Source organism: Xenopus laevis, chromosome 4L (genome assembly GCF_017654675.1).
Source record: "Xenopus laevis strain J_2021 chromosome 4L, Xenopus_laevis_v10.1, whole genome shotgun sequence".
Classification (NCBI taxonomy): domain Eukaryota; kingdom Metazoa; phylum Chordata; class Amphibia; order Anura; family Pipidae; genus Xenopus; species Xenopus laevis.
This window is the reverse complement of record NC_054377.1, coordinates 51149544-51170047: the sequence shown is the minus strand read 5'-3', so window position 1 is coordinate 51170047 and position 20504 is coordinate 51149544. Positions and strand designations below refer to the sequence as shown.

The window sequence follows — 20504 nt, the reverse complement described above, 5'->3', positions numbered from 1 at the left end:
ACAAAATTATTTGGATTTATGCTTAAAGGACAGGAAAGTAAAACATAAACCTGTGAGTCAAAAGAATAATGGTCTCCCCAAATGTTACAATTTTGTGATTGTTATATTAAATGCTGCTACTCATGTAAACCAGCTTTTAAAATGTCTGAAAGAATATTCATGAATTTATTCAGAATTCAACAGCAATGCACTAAACCCTGACCATCACTTCTTCTCATGCCTGCGTGCCTAAAGGCATTACTGAATGTTGCTAAGCAACACAGATATCGTCATGGAAAAACAGAGATGCCCTCTCCACATTTCCTTTGCTAATAGAGAAATGTTAGAACTTCTTTAGCTCTGCACATTTTAGAAAATTCAATAAGTGAATGTCACTCTAGGCAGTTATTGTCCAACTTGCACAAAGTGTGGCTTTATTGATTGGTTTTTGATACTTTATAGATAAACTGTTAACGCCACTTAGAAAAGGAGGCATGAGTTACGAGAAATTTCTTCGAAGTAAAATGGACACTAATCGTAAGTATGCTTTAATCTGTGAGATCTACGTTTTAAAGTCAAAGAAACTCACACAGCACAATACATTAAAAGCATGCAGCTAAATATTATTAAATTAATATTTCATTTTTTTTGCCTGGAATGTTGGGGTCCATGGCACAAAAGTTCATGAAAAGATAATTATATCTAATTATATTTCAGATTTTTTATTGACACCGTTAAGAACAGGAAATCGTTCAGCAGTTACAGGAAGACCTGTAAAAGGGAAGCAAGAATTAACTCACAAATCTGCTTGTTTAAAAAGTAGTAGGTATTGCCAGTAGCAACTGATTCTGATCGAGGTTACATGAGTAATGCATTTTTATTAACCTCTCACATTTTAGCTTTAACCACTTATGTGCCACGGCAGATACAATGGAAGTGAATGAGTTTGGCAGAAGTAAGTCAAATGCAATAACTATTAACCAAAGCAATAAAGTCGATAATAGTGCCACACTCACACTATATCGCTTGTTGAAGCGCCGGGTGCACGGCTGTGTTCCTCTCTGCAAAGGTAAATTTCCACGGAATAACATTAAATCCAGCAGCACTCCGATAAGTGAATCAAATAATCATTCGTGCCACTAGCCAAGCGACGTTTCGGGCTATTCCAGCCCTTTATCAAGCCGGGCTATAAGTGCTTGCTTTATAGTTACAAAGGGATGTAGCGAACGGCGGAAAAAATGTTCGCGAACATATTCGCGAACTTGCGTCCAAAAATGCGAACGGTTCGCGAACGACGCGAACCCCATAGACTTCAATGGGAAGGCGAATTTTAAAAGCTAGAAAAGACATTTCTGGCCAGAAAAATGATTTTAAAGTTGTTTAAAGGGTGCAACGACCTGGACAGTGGCATGCCAGAGGGGGATCAAGGGCAAAAATGTATCTGAAAAATACATTGTTGACACAGCGCTGCGTTTTGTGCTGTAAAGGGCAGAAATCACACTACGTCACTCAGGTGATGTTTCTGGACACGGAATGTGAAAAAGCTCACACAGCTAGGTGGCACTTGGTTAAAGACTGGGCAAACAATGCCTGCAAGGGCAACGTATACAGTAGTGGATACGGAATATATTATTGCTGCTGTAAAAACATCACTCAGGTGATGTTTACGGACACGGAATTATTATTGTTATTTAGACAGAATGTGAAAAAGCTCACACAGCTAGGTGGCACTTGCATACCTCCCAACTGTCCCTCTTTTGACCACTCAACCCCCTGTCCCTCTTTTGTACTGGAAAGTCCCTCTTTTCTCTGCACTGAACAGCCAGAAAAAAAACAGTTTCTAACTTAATTGGCTTTTGGCAGAGAGCTCAGAACAGCTAACAGGTGCAAATAAGATACTTTGTAACAATTTTGACTCTGGTTGGTGCTGGTAGTGGTGAACTACTAGGAGGAGCAGCACACCAGTCCCTCTTTTCCCTGCACTGAACAGCCACAGGGGTGCTTCACCTATGAGGCGAGTTGAGGCTGTCGCCTCAGGCGGCAGCGCCCCGCTAGGTACCAGGGGCAGCAAAAATGCTGCTCCTGGTACTTTAAGAGCGAATTTGCAGGGGAGGGGGGGCAGCAGCAACTGCTGCTGCCTCAGGCGGTGGAGGGGCCAGAATCGCCCCTGAACAGCCAGAAAAAAAAACAGTTTCTAACTTAATTAGCTTTTGGCAGAGAGCTCAGAACAGCTAAAACAGGTGCAAATAAGATACTTTGTAACAATTTTGACTCTGGTTGGTGCTGGTGGTGGTGAACTACTAGGAGGAGGAGCACACCAGTCCCTCTTTTCTCTGCACTGAACAGCCAGAAAAAAAACAGTTTCTAACTTAATTAGCTTTTGGCAGAGAGCTCAGAACAGCTAACAGGTGCAAATAAGATACTTTGTAACAATTTTGACTCTGGTTGGTGCTGGTGGTGGTGAACTACTAGGAGGAGCAGCACACCAGTCCCTCTTTTCTCTGAACTGAACAGCCAGAAAAAAAACAGTTTCTAACTTAATTAGCTTTTGGCAGAGAGCTCAGAACAGCTAAAACAGGTGCAAATAAGATACTTTGTAACAATTTTGACTCTGGTTGGTGCTGGTGGTGGTGAACTACTAGGAGGAGCAGCACACCAGTCCCTCTTTTCTCTGCACTGAACAGCCAGAAAAAAAACAGTTTCTAACTTAATTAGCTTTTGGCAGAGAGCTCAGAACAGCTAACAGGTGCAAATAAGATACTTTGTAACAATTTTGACTCTGGTTGGTGCTGGTAGTGGTGAACTACTAGGAGGAGCAGCACACCAGTCCCTCTTTTCTCTGAACTGAACAGCCAGAAAAAAAACAGTTTCTAACTTAATTAGCTTTTGGCAGAGAGCTCAGAACAGCTAACAGGTGCAAATAAGATACTTTGTAACAATTTTGACTCTGGTTGGTGCTGGTAGTGGTGAACTACTAGGAGGAGCAGCACACCAGTCCCACTCCCCAACACAGCTAGACTAATAGCACTCTTATATAGGCTCTTATAGTAGCAAAGTAAAAAACAAAAAAGAAAATAAAAGCAGTCTTTACAAGGACTATTGGGTTATTACAGCAGTCAGCAGATGAGATCAGAAGCAGTGCCCACAGCAGCTACATACAGAGCACTGCAGTAGAAGGTAGATTACTAGTCAGCAAAGCTAACTAACCTAAACTCACTGTCCCTCAAATCCCTGCAGAGTTCTGTCCCTACAATACAGAGCAGTATCAAGTAGATTACTAGCCAGCAAAGTTACTATCAACTGTCCCTCAAATCACTAAACAGCTCTCTCCCTACACTAGCTCTTCCAAGCACACACAGGCAGAATGAAAAAACGCTGCAGGGCTTCAGTTTATATATGGAAGGGGAGTGGTCCAGGGGGTGTGGGGGTGGTCCAGGAGGGAGAGCTTCCTGATTGGCTGCCATGTATCTGCTGGTCTGGGGCGAGAGTGCAAAAATAAGCGCCAGCTAAGGCGAACCCAAATTGGCGAACGTCGCGCGACGTTTGCGAACATTCGGCGGACGCGAACGGCCGATGTTCGCGCGAATTAGTTCGCGGGCGAACAGTCCGCGACATCCCTAATAGTTACACAACTGGCTTAAATATTTATATTTAAATTGCTTGATCGTGTTCATTTGTTTGCCTAGCAACTGAATTGTACAGATGTATCCAATGTATCTATTTTAGAATCCACCTCTCCCCTATTTTGGCTTGATAAAGGGCTGGAATAGCCCGAAACGTTGCTTGGCTAGTGGCATGAATAAATATTTGATTCACTTATCGGAGTGCTGCTGGATTGAATGTTATACTGTATTAACCAAAGCAAGCAACTAATTATGTCAAAATAGGGGAGAGGTGGATTCTAAAAGAGATACATTGGATACATCTGTACATTTCAGTTGCTAGGCAAACAAATGAACATGATCAAGCAATTTCAATATAAATATCTAAGCCAGTTGTGTAACTATAGAGCAAGCAGATCCTGTAACTGCTTCGGGGGACAGGACGTACATGGAGCTTAGCAGGGCACATATGATAAGCAATTTTCAGCATGTGTTTATTAAAAAATTGTTTAATAAAGCCTTTAAATGATAAATGGCACCATCAGACTTCTTGTTATGCCTCTGGTCTAAGCTGATTTCAGACTTGTTAAATCTTGTTAAATCAGACTTGTTATCAGAGTGCTGGATTTAATGTTATACTGTATTAACCAAAGCAAGCAACTGATTATGTCAAAATAGGGGAGAGGTGGATTCTAAAAAATGAGACCGTACATTTCAGTTGCTAGGCAAACAAATTAACATGATCAAGCAATTTAAATATAAATATCTAAGCCAGTTGTGTAACTATAGAGCAAGCAGATCCTGTAACTGCTTCGGGGGCCAGGACGTACATGGAGCTTAGCAGGGCACATATGATAAGCAATTTCCAGCATGTCTTTATTGAAAAATTGTCTAATAAAGCCTTTAAATGATAAATGGCTTCATGAGACTTCTTGTTATGCCTCTGGTCTAAGCTGATTTCAGATTTGTTCCATCTCTACTCAGGCAAGTGCAAATTGTTTATAATTGATAGGTGATACATTTAAAAAAAAGTATGGGATGAGACCAAAACCAAAGAGCTGGGAGTAATATCAGTTTCAATATGAGCAGTTAAAAACAAACATGGTATGCCAAAATGTTCTTGCCACAATACATGGAGCACCATCCTGTACCATGGAACTTTGTTTCAGTTCTGATAAAGAGATGACTTGCAGAATTAACTACTGGTAATCTGTTGTTACTCTTGTTTACATTTTCAGATCCTGTGCTTGATCGAACCACAAGACCATCAGGAGAAACACCAACAATCGTTCAAAGTTCATCAAAGTATCTGGTACATTTCATCATTTTCTTTTGAGAAGGGGCATTTTGTAATATTGATATATCTCTATTTTTCACACTCTGCCAGATAATGAAAAACGATCCATCTTAAGCATGATAATTGATGTAGGAACAACATGTTTACACAACACTTTACAGATACTGTTCCTATTAGTCCCTGCTCCATTGCAATTACAGTTGTCACTGTCAACTAGGCCCAGAACAGTTGAACTGCAAGGTACAGGAATGAACCAATTATACTGAATGGATGAGAGATCTTTTCACCATTCCTTAAAAATAGGTCCAGTATTATATAAAACTAATAGGACTGTTTTGCCACCAATATGGATTCATGTAGCTTAGTTATCATCAAGTACAAGGTACTGTTTCATAGTTACTGAAAAAAGTGAATCACTTTTAAAAATTAGAATTATTTGCTTAAAATGTACTCTAGGATGATGACCTTCCTTTAATTCAGAGCTTTCTGAATAACAGGTTTCCATTTAACGAAACCCATACCTGTAGCAGTTAACCACTTAGCCACATACTGTAATTGTGTGAAGTTTTGTGCCTCTTACTCAGATTGCAACGTTTTGTCCTGATGAGTGCGCATTCACCAGACCACATCCATAGAAATATCATTTAAAACTTCTCATTTTATTGGAACATAATTAAAAACATGCTTACACTTGTGCACGGTCACCAGTTCACCCTCTGCATCTTCTCAGAAGTGGCAGAGATCTCTCCAGAAATACAACATACAGAACAGAACATTTTACTTTAGAAATGTTAATGGAGAAATGCTTTATATGTATCATTTGAATATATAAAACTAATGGTGTTAAATAAAATAAAGTGCAAATGAAAAGCCAGCACCCTAATTTCTGTGATATGATGGATTTTTGATTCCCAATTGATATATTACAAAAACTAGATGTTTGGCGATTCAGAACTCCTTTCAACTCTCATGTGTGTAGTCTGATATGCCCAATATATGCCCACAATGCATATTAAACTTGCTATGTCATTTATTTTACAATATCTTATTAGAGTTTTTCTGATTTATATCTATCAGAAGTTAATATGTGCATGCAATGTAGGCACATATGGTTAGTATTCAGGTTTAGTGAAGATCTGATACATGATAGATGTTTGCAGCCCTTTACTGCTGTGTAATTACATCTGCTGTCTCCTTCTACCATTTAGGTTAATACAATTTCCTCTGATTATTTTCTCTTTATATTATACAGCAAAATAAGATTAGCGTTTTCTTGTTGCAATCAGTGCTAATCCCAGAAATGATCCTCTGTATTGTTCACTATATTATTTACATTGTACTCATAGAGTCCTGAAAAGAAAGGAAAAAAGAAACGAAGATTTCGCAGAAATTTTACTCCGAGTGAAGTGGATTATCTTTTGGATGGTGTAGAAAAGTTTGGGCCCAACTGGAATAATATTTTGTGGTCTTATCCATTTCTAAAGGGAAGAACAAATGTAAATTTGTCCAAAAAATACAAACAGCTGCAAAAAAATCTACAATAAGATTCAACCAAGGTTCAATATCAAAGTCCTAGAGCATTTTAATATACCAGAACAAATGCCATGGGCAAAGTTACCTGATTTGGGCTCCACAAGGCATAGAATGGAGCATATTATTAACATTTATATATTAATGGTTTAGGTGCACAGTTTTTCTTGTAGGCCTGATGTGTTTGTAATATTTGAACAAAAGCAGGCATATTATTTTTAAGGCTAGAGACACACACCAAGACTCGAGGAGATTTAGTCGCGACTAATCTCCCTGAGAAGCCTTCCCGCCGGCTAGAATCTAAATCGCTGGCAGGATGGCACTCGAATGCTTCGTGGGGCTACTTCGTGCTACTTCGGAAAACGAAGCGCCGTCCAAGTGCGATCCCGCCGACAATTTAGATTCTAGTCGGCAGGGAGATTAGTCACCCGAAGAAGAGGCGATTTGTCACTGGGAAACGAAATCTCCCTGAATCTTAGCATTCAACCTAAGGGTCTTTGGGAAATCTTTAAACGTCTTTATTATTTTGTGACTCCAGAGAGACTTCCTTTTTAGTACAATTTGGTGGCAATGTAAACATTATCTCTTATCCCTGAAACTAAAATGGAGCACAACACACTTCATTGTAATGCCAATGCATATATATATATATATAGATAGATAGATAGATAGATAGATAGATAGATAGATAGATAGATAGATAGATAGATAGATAGATATATATTACAGCATGACTGTAATAGCTATGGCACTTGTGATCTTCCCAGAAAAAGAAGTAGCAGAAGGTTGAACCAAATGAAACATGGTTGCACTCTCACCGTAGGCCTATGGGTTGTGTTACCTTATTTATTAAACCCAATTTGGGTCATCTAATGTTTTGGGCTAGTGTTCCAATATGCTTTAATTAATGTAGTTGCCCCCCACCAATGCACCCTACACACTGGTGAATGGACTAATATTTTTTTTTGTAATGTAGCTTTGCTAAAGGATTCAGTCCCTTGACCAATTCTCTCATTTTACTAAATGAACATATCCATCAATGAAATTTTTAATGTGACACGTTTATTGTAGAAAAAATCTCGAGAGATAAGTACTCTGATATATGTCGTTTGCATAAATATTCAGTTCCCACACTTCAATACATTGTAAAGCCACTTTTGTAGAAATAATAGCCTTTAGCCTTTTCAGGGTACTAGTGTAGAAGCTTTTCACAGTATTGCCAGGCAGATTGGATCCATCTTTTCAGGTTAGTTACCTGCACCTCAATCTTCAAATAATGCCACATATTATGAATGACTGAGATCAGGACTTTGAGCCCTTGTAAACTTATTTTGCCTCTTAGTTGTTACTTTGATCTTGTGTTTAGGAGCACAGTCATCCAAGATTATATTTCTTAGCAGACTATAATATATTTACTTGCAGTGCTTTTCTGTTGTATTATACCATTATTCTTTTAACAAGTCTCCAACCACTGGCTGATAAAAAGCAGCCCCACGGCTTGATATTACCACCACCAGCCTTCACTGTAGGTATAGTTCATACATATCTCTGGATTACACACTACTGTGATTCAGCTTTTTTTTTTTTTAACAGGAAATGATCATCGTGTTAAAACAGGGAAGGGAAAAAAGCATGGCGGACATACAGGGAAATACCACAAGAAAATGCTTTTAAGTAAAAGAATTTATCTGGTCTGAATATTTTTGGAACACTGTACACTGTAATTGTGAATGCTAGAAGTCTCCAACCTTCTCTAGGGAAAGCACATAATGCTCAAAGTTGGGATTCTGCCATGGAATTTATGCAACAGAAGCATATGCAGTAAATTTATAGAAAAGTCTAGTTTACACAGCTTAAGATATCCAAATGTTCCTTTAGCGCTAGAAAGGGTAACGAAACAGCTTTATTTTAATTTTTGCAGCAGTTCATTTTATATTTCACATGCCTTTAAACACCCACCTAGAATTTTAACCCCCAAAAGCACTTGATTGGTGAATTAGTGAGTGATCCATAGCTATTCATAGCCAATAAATTACTGCTACAGTTTCTGGGAAAGAGACAAATACACGCTGTTAGAATATTATATATAAAGTAGGTCTTGTTGAAGAATGTCTTTAATGTAATTTGGAGCTACTTAGTCTGTACTACTTACACATCTGTATCCTTTATGATATTCTATACATTTTGAAAATAAACGTATATACTTTTTAAACCAGTGTTGAGATGTCTCGGACACAGTATTTTTTTAGTTTAGTCTGGGTGCTGACACGCTGCCTCTGAATAATATTTGAATGCACCAGTTTAGAATGATACTGTACTAAAGAGACAGTCTCATCAGAATACAACGGTTTATTCTATGCACTACGTTCAGCTTTCATTATTTATTGAAATTCCAGCATATTTTGTGGGGTTCACATTTGCCATTTGTCCTGTCAGAAGTAACCACTTCACAAAGGCCTTGTAGCACCTCAACAATAAGAGGCTCAACATGGCCCATAAGTGCAAAATATTATACAGTACCCTATTATTAAACAGTACCCTATGTATCACAGTTGCAAGATCTACATCTGTAAGACTAATTGGATTGTGTAATTACATCTGAATGTTCTAGGAGTTGCGGGATGCAACCAGGACTGCACCAAAGCAACAGGGCACATAGCACCCCAACTTGTCTATATATGATTGCATAGAAATTAATATATTATTCATTGCGGGACTTTATTCTAGCACTGAGACACATTGAGAAACAATGAGAATTTTGGGGCCCTAGATATGACTGTTATTCAGAGCTTTTCAGGTGGAGGTTCCAGTTATTGCTATATGGTTTTCCCAATTAAGTTGTCTGACTGATGTTTTCGTTCCCAAACATCAGCACTAGGAAAGGCATGGGACACCAATTTGCTATTCCTTTGGTTACTATTGTTCACATATCACTTAAATGCTTTTTGGACAGTTTGTTCCATGTGTGTGCCTTAAATGTGTCTTTAGCATGTGATGATTAAATTGATGTATATAATTATTTATTTTGATTCAATAATTTACCCTACACCTACATATAGTGTACTCTAATTTCATTTACAACATGTCTTACACTTCCAAAGATGCTATATCCTTGAAATATATCTAATATTGGGGTGGGAAACCCTTTAAAACATGTACTTTTAATACTTGCCCTAGATTTAAAAGATTGCTGGTCTCTTTAAAATCAAGAATGACAAAGCAATCAGTATGGGAAAGCATTTGCTGCTGTGCTGCGGTGTCACCAAACAGCCACAGTGAGAAGCACAGCGCACCTTTCACTTCCTGTCTGCATTTGGTGTGGAGGCAGCTTACTAATACAGTAGCACACATACCTCCAGTACTTGTCACTTCTAAATCAATGAAAAGTGTTTACTTTAAAAGGAGTTGTTCGCCTTCCAAGTCTTCAGTTCAGTTGTTTTCAGATTGTTCCCCAGAAAAAAATAACACTTTCAAATTACTTTATATTTTTTTTAGTTTTTCCAAAATTTTAGTTTTTCCAAAATCGCAGTTTAAATTAGAATTTTCCTGTCTCTGGTGTTTCAGTCACGCAGCTCAGTAATTCAGGTGCAGATTCTGAACTGTTGCAATTTTGCAACTTTTAGTTGATACATTTTCAGCAGCATCCCTGGAGTATTAGCAACTATTGTATCAGTTCTAACAGCTGCCTTTAGTGAAACTCAGGGATTCTGCTCAGCAGGGACAAAGATAAGAAATGTATCAATTTAGAACAGTTTACAGGGTCGGCGACCCCCCCTCCCAGAGCCGCTTTAAAAAGGTGAGAAATTACACTTTAATATTAGAAAAACACACACATAGAAAATAGAAAGTAATTGGAAAAAGTCTAATTCTGGTGATCTATCTGAAACCAATTGAACTGAAAAAAAGTGTTGGTAGGTGAACAACCCTTTTAAGGGGCAGATTTATTATGTGGAGTCAATGGAATAATTCGCCACACATCACTCTGTAAAAAAAAACAAAAAAAAAAAAACAAAAGGGTAACAGCGTTTTTACTCTTTTGAGCAACTTTCAACGCAGCTTACTTACAAAGGTCTGAATCAGTGTAAAATAAGGCAGCAAATTATAGCATAATAAAAAAGCCCCTAAGTGTTACTGCACCACTACCCCCTTAAAAGTTTAATAAGCAAATTAGAAAAAGTCTTAATTATATTTTAACCTGTATAATCTAATATACTTCTGGAGCACACCAGTCAGCCCAACAACACTCCTTATACAGACATCATGCAACTCCAGTTTACTGCTCAACATTGAATATGGATAAAAAACAAACAAAAAACAACCAAACCAAAAGAGGGTAAATATGATCTTTTTTTATTTCTGGAAAAACATTGTGTAGTTTCATGCTTTAAAGACAATTGAATCGGAACATTGGGGCTTTATGCACACTGCACCTTGCCGATGTTGATGGTACACGTTCTTGATGCTTCTTTAAAACAGGAGACATTTCGGAAAACAAATTAAGAATTGTTCTGTTCAGTGAAAAGTTAGAAAATGTTAATATAAATAGGACTTTTATTCTGGAAATGACACAGCATTGAACTGGCAAGGACAATGTGATTGCAGAAGAACCTGCATGAGCGTCAGCTCTTTTGCCTCGCATACCCATTTGCATGAGGCATTTGGTCACGGAGAATTAATACAGTGCATCAAAACAGGGACATTTTGGTTCCTTCCACCTTTGATAAAAGGGGAAAAACTAAAAACCCAAACATGCTTACTCATTACACACTTCAATTTCATGTTTTTCGTTCTGCCCATTTAGCTCACTAATTGCATGGTTAGAACCATTTTCTAGATTTTCTTTCACCTTAATTTCCTCTTTGCTTGGCAGGCCATTAAGGGTCACATGTTTATCTACTATCTGAACATCAGAGGGAATTTTTTCATCTACAGATTCTTCGGCTAGTGTTGCATGGCTCTCTATTTTATCTTCTATGATGGGCAGGGGAGCTGAACCACTAACATCTGCAGTTGAGGGATCTGAAATGGTATCTTGTACAGCTGTTGGACTTGAGGCAGTATGGTTGCCATCTATTGGTTCTTGATTTAAGGTTTCCTGAACCACATCTACTTCTGCCTTGTTCTCTTCCTCCACACATTTCTCCTGCTCTACTGAATGTTTGTCAGAGCTCTGATCTTCCAACTTCATACCATGAGCATTAGGTTCCAAAGGGACTGGGAGCTCTGCTGCACTGTCCTGTAAAGTTTGCAGAGGTGATACTTCGCTTGGAATCTCTGTGCAAATTTCTTGCTTTGGTGAGATCAACTCTGGCTTATCATTAGATGAAACATCAGATGATTGGGAACACAAGACTTCAGATTCCTTATTGCCAAAAGTTGAAGATTCCTGGTTTGCAGTATTTACCTCATCATGAGCAGGTTGCTCAGGCACTTCAGATGTTTTTGGTTGTGGTTGCTCATCCTCTTGGACACTTTGCTTTGTTTCATTCTCACACACTTTGCCAGTCTCTGTTTGAGACTGCTGAAGTCCTTCGGATGTCACTGGCTCAGCTACATGATCGGGATTTTCTGGTTCTGCCACAGATTTTAACTCCTGTGGGGTGGCTTCAAGGTCCACCAATTCTTTCTCAGTTGCTGGTTCTGTGGTTAAAGGCATATGTGCCTGTGGATGCTCTAGAGACTCTATTTCTTCACTTACTGGGTCTACCAAAGGAACCAACTGCTCAGCTACTGGTTCAGGAGTAGCCAACACAGGCAACTCGTCAGGCTTTTCTGTCTGTGCAATTGGTTGAGGGGTCTGCACAGGCTCTGGAATTTCATGCTCAGGTAATGGACTCTGGCCTTCTAAAGACTGCTTTGACTCTTCCTCTAATTTGCTAATCTCTGCCACATTTGGAGTCTGCATCTGCATTGGTGAAGACTCTGTCATAATTACAGGTGTAGTAACTTTTTCATTGTTGTCTGCTATAGTGACAACTACTTCAGGAACCTCTTCAGGCAAGGGTACAGTATTCTCAGGAATGGGATCAATGTCAGTGACCAATTGGTTTTCTTTTTCAGCAGTTAGTTGTGATGCAGGAGGATGTTCCTCAGCTGCCTCCTTCACTGTAGCTTCTTGTAAGTGGTCAACTGGCTGCACAATCACCTGGTGTTTTTCAACACTGCTTTGTTTCACTTCTGGCTCTGCTACAGCATCACATGGAGGATCACTGGACGAATCCAAATTCTTGTTCAGTTGCTCCTCTTCGGTTTTCTCTGGCTCATGAGATGGTGGTGCTTTTTGTGTTAAATTGCTACGGTCATCTTTTGCCACTTCACTTGAATGTTCCTGAACAGCACTTGAGCAATTACTTTCTGTTTTTTCTTGTGGTGTTTCCTCAGCTTCAGCTTTATTTGATTCTAGATTGTTTTCTGGCATTGAGATTGCATTTTGCTCATCTTTGGTGGGTTCATCTTGTTTTGTTTCAGGATCTGATTGCTTCTCAACCTGAGGTTTTTGTTCCTCACTGGTACCGTTGCCCACAGGTTTATCGGGTTGAGGCGTTTCTTCCTTAGGAGCAACTGCATCTTTTTGCCCATTCTGAGTCTCTGTTCCTTTTTGTTCCACTTCAGTTGTTTCAGTTGACTCTCCATCTTTACCGGCACCAAGACAATATGACTTTTTCTTTTTACTAAATTTTGCTCCCATTTTTAATTCTGCATGAAAAGAGAAACGGTATGTTACAACATATTCTATGACTTCTGTGATAGAAACATTAACAGCAGCAAAACGTAATAGTTACTATTGGCTACAAATAAGGGCATTATTGCTCAAATGCTCACTGCCAAAAATAATCATATTGCAATCTCATGGGATAATAAACCATTTAGCAGTAATTTATCTTATTTTTACCATATGACTGAACAGTTCAGGCACAGAATGTGGGGGTAGTGGGGCTTCCATGATGCTTAACCTGACAAACACATACCTTAGAGACATAAGACCACCACCATATGTTGGTTACAATTAAACTGCAATTATTTACATGTAGAAATCATTATGGCAGCTCTTGTTTATGTATATGCAACTATGCAAAAAATAAATGTTCTGTTCTAGTAATGAATTTTACCCTAAAACATACAGTGTAGTTCAGACAAAGCAGAAGGTAAGGCTGAATATGGCATATTTTCACATAGCATACTGTTATGGAGCTCTCTGAAACGAACACTTGCAGTTTGAAATATGGACCCGATTACATTCACATTTGAAACAGCTAACCAAGAATTGGCAACAATTTACACACAGAAATACAAAAAAAACCCCAAAAAGTTACTCATTTTTCCCCAAGTGTCATATTTCAAAATAATTGTCTGTAGCTTGTATTTGTTCCTAAAGAGACAGATGTTAGCAAAAAAACACAGTCTGGCCCATTAGGGATCAGAGTATATAACCTACCAGTTGATTTGTTTTCAGATTTGGTTTGAAGAGGCAATTTGTTTATTACCAAAAAATTAACAGTAGATGTTTAATTCCAAAGATAACTCATTAAAACATTTGATTGGGGTTTAAAAAAGTGTTTAGCAGAGCCTTTGGGTACTTGACCATTTAACTGAAGCTTTAGAATTGTAGAAAAATAAATCCCTATGAGTTAGTGTGCATGAAAGCCTAGCATCTACAAACTATTGTGGCCTCAGTTGTTGTTGGTCTACAATTTCCAGCATTCACTGACAGTTCTAAACAGTTGAGAAGGGTAAACAGTAAACCATACATAGTTAAAGAAACATATCCCCCCCCCACGCAAGTATTAGAAAATAACAGACATAAGTTGGAACATTTTTCTTCCACAGAGCCAGAGATAGCGAAAGTTTAGTGTGCGGTATCCTATAAACATTATGTGATATGTAGGAATAACATATCCTTTTTTTTGGGGTCATTGACATAAAATTCCTTTTGAAAGGCTGACAAAAATGTATGTCCTCCCCTCTGCATTCTTTCATAAGCATCCCATAAAGTGATCATGTACATCTACTTTCAAACAGAAATAAAATGTAGATACAGCTTTACTTAGTGCTTGCCAAGAAGGAAAAAGCTGGGTGCAAAAAAAAAAAAATAAATAAATAAAAAATTTATATATATATAATACAATATATATATATACAATAATACAATACAATACAACAAAGGACAAGACACATATACGTGTAAAAAGATATATGGGACTAGTTATCCAGACTGTTCGGGACCTGGGGTTTTCCGAATAATGGATCTTTCTATAATTTAGATCTTCATACCTTATGTCTATTTGAATATCATTTAGACACTAAATAAACCCAATAGGCTGGTTTTGCTTCCAAAAAGGATTAATTATATCTTAGTTGGGATCAAGTACAAGCTACTGTTTTATTATTACAGAGAAAAAGGAAATCATTTTTACAAATTTGGATTATTTTGATAAATTGGGAGTCTAAGGGAGATGGCCTTTCCGTAATGCAGAACTTTCTGGATAATGGATCCTGTACCTCCTTTTACATGTGCTCATTCAGTTGGGCTTATTAACTGCCAAAATTATTTAATTTAGAGCAGGCCACAGTCATGACTTTTTCAATCTGAGGAATCATGATAATATGCCTATCAAAGGGACTATTCCCCAACCCCTTTAGTATGACAGAGTCATTCAACCCCTCCCTTACCTTGTTCTATATAAGCGCTTTCCAGGGAATCTGAGCACCAGGGGCCTTTCACCCTGAGAGAGCAGTTTTATTCAACCTAGCAACCAGGTAAAATTAAATAAAAAGTTAAACTACAATTGAGACTCAGGGAACAAAGTGTTATACCTGCAAGGGTCAATGACCCCACTTGAAAGATGGGCACAGGTGACCTGCATGCTTGTAAAATTAAAGGCAACAAGCAATTCTTTTTGCTTTTGAGTATTGCAGATCACGATTCCTTGTATTTTGTCCTGTGCCCATCTTGCTTGCCTTGCAGAGCTGCTGCACTGACTAGAGAAATAGACAGGAAGTTCCAATCAGAGAACGACTTAATTCCACTCAACAGGAAGTGCCCCAGTGTGCAATGAGGGGCAGAATTTTTGGCATACAATGCAAAAAACCTGCACATAAAATCTAAACAGAAGGTTTAAAGAATGGGCAGATGGCCCCGATTGTATAGCTGTAATAAGCAAAAGATACCTACTGTCAGCTTAGTATATTTGATTATGGTCTGATCAAGAACGTGACATGCCCATCACTCCCAGTGGAAACTAAATCTTCCAAAGTATTTGCCCAAATTCTGCACTAAATCAGAAATTGTATATTCAAATCTGAGAAAAATTTAAAACAATTACATCAACTGTGAGAAAACAATTGTTATGTTCTTTTGCTCTGAGATTTAGCAGCATATTCATCAAAATGTGAGATTAGCGTTCACCAGAAAAAAATTCACCCACTTTCTATTTATTCCTATGGGATTTTTAGAAGCGTATTTATCAATGGGTGAACGTTAAAGGGTTGGTTCACCTTTAAGGTAACTTTTAGTATGATACAGAATGGCCAATTCTAATCAATGTTTCAATTGGTCTTCATTATTTATTTTTTATAGTAACTTGCCTTTTTCTTCTGACTTTCCAGCTTTTAATTGGGCGTCTCTGACCCCATCTAAAAAGCAAATACTCTGCAAGACTACAAATGTATTGTTATTGCTACTTTTTATTACTCATCTTTCTATTCAGGTCCTCTCCTATTTGTATTCCAGTCTCTTCTATTCAAATCAGTGCATGGTTGCTAGGGGAATTGTCTGGTAATTTCACATTTGAAAACCAGAGAATCACTCAGTTCACCTTTAAGGGAAATTTTAGTATAGCCAGCTCTAAGCAAATTTTTAATTGGTTTTCCATTATGTATTTTTTGTTTTAAAGTTTGTCTTTTTCTTCTGACCCTTTCAGCTTTCAAATGGGCGTCGCTGACCCCTTCTAAAAAGCAAATGTTCTGTAAGGCTACAAATGTATTGTTATTGCTAATTTATATTACTCGTCTTTCTATTAATGCCCTTCCTATTCATATTCCAGTCTCTTATTCAAATCAATGCATGGTTGCTAGGGTAAATCAGACCCTAGCTACCAGACTGCTTGAAAAGCAAATTGAAGAGCTGCTGAATAAAATGCTAAAATTACTCAAAAACTTTAAATAATAAAAAACAATTGCAAATTGTCTTAGAATATCACTCTCTACATCGGGGATCCCAACCTTTTGAACCGGTGAGCAATATTCAGAAGTAAAAGGAGTTGGGGAGCAACACATGCATGAAAAATGTTTTTGGGTTTCCAAATAAGTGCTGCGATTGGCCATTTGGTAGCCTCTATGTGGATTGTACCTACATTGAGGCTCTGTTTGACAGTACACCTGGTTTTTATACAACCAAAACTTGCCTCCAAGCCTGGAATTTTAAAATAAGCACCTGCTTTGAGGCCACTGAGAGCAACATATTGCTCATGAGCTACTGGTTGGAGATCACTGCTCCACATCATACTAAAAGTTCTCAAAATGTGAACCCTTTTAAAGTTACTGGGAGTGGCATTTTTGCTGCTCCTAGTAACCAGAGGGATGCTGCCGCCTGAGGCGAGTTTCACAACTCACCTTTTTTGGCACAGCACCCCCATTGGAACACTCCCATTAATGGTCATGTTGCACCTAACACATTATCCCTGTGGGGAAGTCTGTGCTGGCTACGATGGCCACCTAATGTTTATTTAACACTGGCCCTCAGTGTTGCTGTACTACAGCTTCCAGCCTGCATTAACTATTCATTATGTGTTAAGAAATGCTGGGAGTTATCCAACAGCATCTAGGGACCCTTTAAAGCAGGTCTTTAAAAGCTCCAGTAAAAGGATTTTAGACCAAATGGCACATGGGGCAATTTACAGTTTAGCAGATGGCCAGAAAAATGCTTGCAATAATCTAAATAGACCCTGCTGGTGTAGTCCACTTATGTCAAAAGGGGTTGCAAACATTTTGTTGCCTGCCCACCAAGCTGTAAATTATGCAGACAGCAAAGTACTGACAATTGGCCCCATGTGACACTTGCCTAAGGCCAGTGGCACCCTAGAGCTTTCTCAGCCTGCCTATCCGATGACTCCAGGAACAGAAATGCTAAAAGCTGTTCCACATGTGCGCTGGCAGGCTGGCGCCAAACCCATGATGGGTAAGCAAAGTGCCAAATGGCATTTTTGCTTCAGAGGCTAAATAGTTTATACAGATATGTGGTTTAATATCCATGGAAGGGAGCATTCATAGTTTCTTACTGGAGGAATGCCTCTCATAAAATAGGACATTTGTTAACAAAAATAATTTATTGGTTTGTGCTGCTTGGACAGATACACATTTAAAATGTCAAAAAAAATTACACTTGGCGTTACTGGTCCTTTAACGCTAGACATTAAATCCATGTGCTGAATAAGATGGCAATTAAAGCAGATGCATGCTGCATTGGCTAAAACCTGCTCTGTTTGCATAATATGAAGAGCTGATTAGGCTTTTGGCAGGTAGATTTTAATGTGACCATTTATCAAGTGCTGTGGCGGAAACACAAACCTGCACTATGGGGACCAAACCTGTCTGCTACATGTCTTCTGTTGCATTGGCCCAAATAAAAAGAGCACAACCTTTACAGTGAACATGGTCTATATAAATACATTTAACATTTTAAATTTTATAAAGAAAGGAAATGAGGCAACTGAAAAAATATATTTGCAAATGTGTATTTGTATACAGGTATGACACCTATTATCCAGAATGCTCGGGACCTGGGTCTTTCCGTAATTTGGATCTTCACACCTTAAGACTACTAGAAAATCATATAAACATTAAATAACCCCAATAGGCTGGTTTTGCTTCCAATTAGGATTAATTATATCTTAGTTTGGATCAAGCACAAGCTACTGTTTTATTACTACACAGAAAAAAAGGAATCATTTTAAAAAATTTGGATTATTGGATTACAATGGAGTCTATGGGAGACAACCTTTCCGTAATTCTGATAACGGGTTTCCGGATAAGGGATCCCATACCTGTATATGCAAGTGCGTGTCCTGTTGAAGATTTCTAGGTATGCATTTATCCTTTCACAAAACAGCAGCCACATATAATGTCTAGACATAAAGAAGTAACTAAATACTAAACATCAATATTCAGCTCTCAAGTAATGCCCTTCTTGGCTTGAGTTCATTTAAACCCCCACATAAAAGAGTTTTGACGGTGGATTTATGTGCCAGATGGGGGCAGTAGATAGGTCTCCAAAGTGCTAGAGGCATTCCATCTACACATGGGGTTAATGTGAAACAATAGGAATGGATTAATGTTCCTCAGCATCCCTTGCACAGTGGGGGGCAGGGTTGGTGCAGACCCCAGTGACTGGCAATTTAGTTCCTCAGGCAATAAAAGGGTTACAATTACTTGAAAGCAGCAGAGTATCCAGCAGATGCAGTGGTTTAATTCTAATGACTATAAATATACATGCTGCAGGAGGAGGGAATTATGTTATCAGCCATGCATGTGCTTCTCCTCTTACCAACAATCTACCCATAAAAGGGCGCAAGGATCACTCAAAAGAACTGCAACTGCATGATTCAGCCCTCCATTAAGTCCCAGCTGTGGAGCACCCATCCCCCCTAAACTCATTTAACGAGGAGGGGGCACACATGGGATGAACAGCGTGGATTAAAGGGGAAATTTCCCATACCATAGATAAAGCGACACTGGGGTGGAGGCTTTTAAAGGGGGGAAATAGTGGACGGTTGAAATGCTTTACGGCAGGGATGTACAACATGTTGCCCTCCAGCTGCTGAACTACAATTGAAAGCCGTATTTGTACAGCCTGGGGGGAAGCAGGTTGCGCAAACGTATCTCTAAAACAAAAAATGGTAAAACGCTGAAATGAATGGAATGTAGGAAAATAAAACCTCACAAAGAATAGCAGAAGTGTAACAACCTCCCCCCAGAGAGTGTATAAAGAAATGCAAAGTGCAGGTAGAAAGCCGGCACAATGAGCCCGGGCTGTGGTTTGTAGCAGAGACTGCAGTGGAGTCAGAACAAAGGAAGCAGCTGCGGGCTCTGTTCTGCTCCCCTCGCCCAATAGCGCACATGCAGCTGCTCTAAGGCCGCCGGCTCCTCCTGGCCAGCCTGAGCTCTCCGAGCAGTACCTACCTTCTACTTGGGTTTTGAAGTGAGGGATGCGGCAGAAGCAGGGGTGGGAGAACTCCACTCCTCAGCAGGGCTGGGCTAGAACTGAGAGCAAGATGGAGAGTGACAGATGCTCCCCTCTCAGAGGTACAATCTGGTGCTCCCCTTCCCCCTCCTCCTTCTCCTTCTCCTTCTCGCCCTTTTACATACACTCCCCTCTCTGCATCTGCTGTATTGAAGCCCTCAGAAGCGCAGGCTAGCCTCCTCTGGGTGACTACTTCATTTAAAGAGCCAACTGCTCCCCCCACTGCCAGCCCCAGGGAATAAATGGTGTCTTTTTCTAACAATAATATGTTCTGCTTTATATATCTGCATTGAGTCCAATTCCTTATCTCTTTCTGTTAATGATTATTTTTCCCTGGCATCCCCACTCCTCTTCGGGTCATCCAGATTAACAATGCTAAACTGCAAAGGTGTAGTTCATTATCTGCCCCACATCAGGCGCTCACTGCTGGTCATGTAAGAGTTAACACAAATGTAAAGCCCTGTGCAGTTAATAAGCCATGTATTAATTTCACTGCAAGTGTTATATTCCTAGAACAAAAAGGGGCACAATTGGTTGGTGCAGTATGTGCTGTATAATCCCATATCACCCTTATATTAAATAAGGGTCCAGTTCCAGATTTAAATAATGTCATTAGTATCCTGAGCAAGCAGCACCATATAAAACAAACTGCACTGGGCAGGCAGAAGTGATTTCAGAGCTACAGAGCTGCTGCTTTCATACTGGGAGTCCTAAACACTAATGTGATCACTGCATGTAGAAATGGTGGTTGTATTTTGATATCCAAGATTCTAAAGCCAAATCCACCTATATAATAAATCATTCAACCAGTCATTTTGTGCCAGGCTGCCAATGAGCGTTACTGGGTTCTGCCATTGTG

At 39.0% G+C, this 20504-nt stretch overlaps 2 protein-coding genes across 5 annotated transcripts in view; one reads left to right on the top strand and one right to left on the bottom strand.

Annotated features, from left to right (window-relative positions):
• Positions 1 to 7186, top strand: part of LOC108704824 (telomere repeats-binding bouquet formation protein 1) — a 32733-nt gene extending 25547 nt beyond the window's left edge. For both annotated transcript variants that reach the window (XM_018241508.2, XM_041590160.1), the window contains 4 exons: positions 442 to 516; positions 697 to 801; positions 4820 to 4893; positions 6225 to 7186. In XM_018241508.2, the coding sequence (XP_018096997.2) occupies positions 442 to 516; positions 697 to 801; positions 4820 to 4893; positions 6225 to 6422 (452 nt within the window). In that variant the 3' untranslated portion in view covers positions 6423 to 7186. The remainder of the gene's footprint in view (positions 1 to 441; positions 517 to 696; positions 802 to 4819; positions 4894 to 6224) is intronic.
• A 3556-nt stretch (positions 7187 to 10742) lies between these two features.
• XB5768883.L (uncharacterized XB5768883 L homeolog) lies at positions 10743 to 19988 on the bottom strand. 3 transcript variants are annotated; one of them, XM_018241489.2, is made up of 2 exons: positions 18950 to 18973; positions 10743 to 13104 (listed from the first exon to the last, which is right to left on the bottom strand). In XM_018241489.2, exon 2 carries the CDS (start codon positions 13094 to 13096, stop codon positions 11162 to 11164), a length of 1935 nt encoding a protein of 644 aa, XP_018096978.1. In that variant the 5' UTR covers positions 13097 to 13104; positions 18950 to 18973; the 3' UTR covers positions 10743 to 11161.
• Between the last annotated feature and the right edge of the window lie 516 nt (positions 19989 to 20504).

Excerpts from the sequence above, each read along its gene's own strand:
- XB5768883.L (XM_018241489.2), bottom strand. The coding sequence starts at position 13,096 with ATGGGAGCAAAATTTAGTAAAAAGAAAAAGTCATATTGTCTTGGTGCC.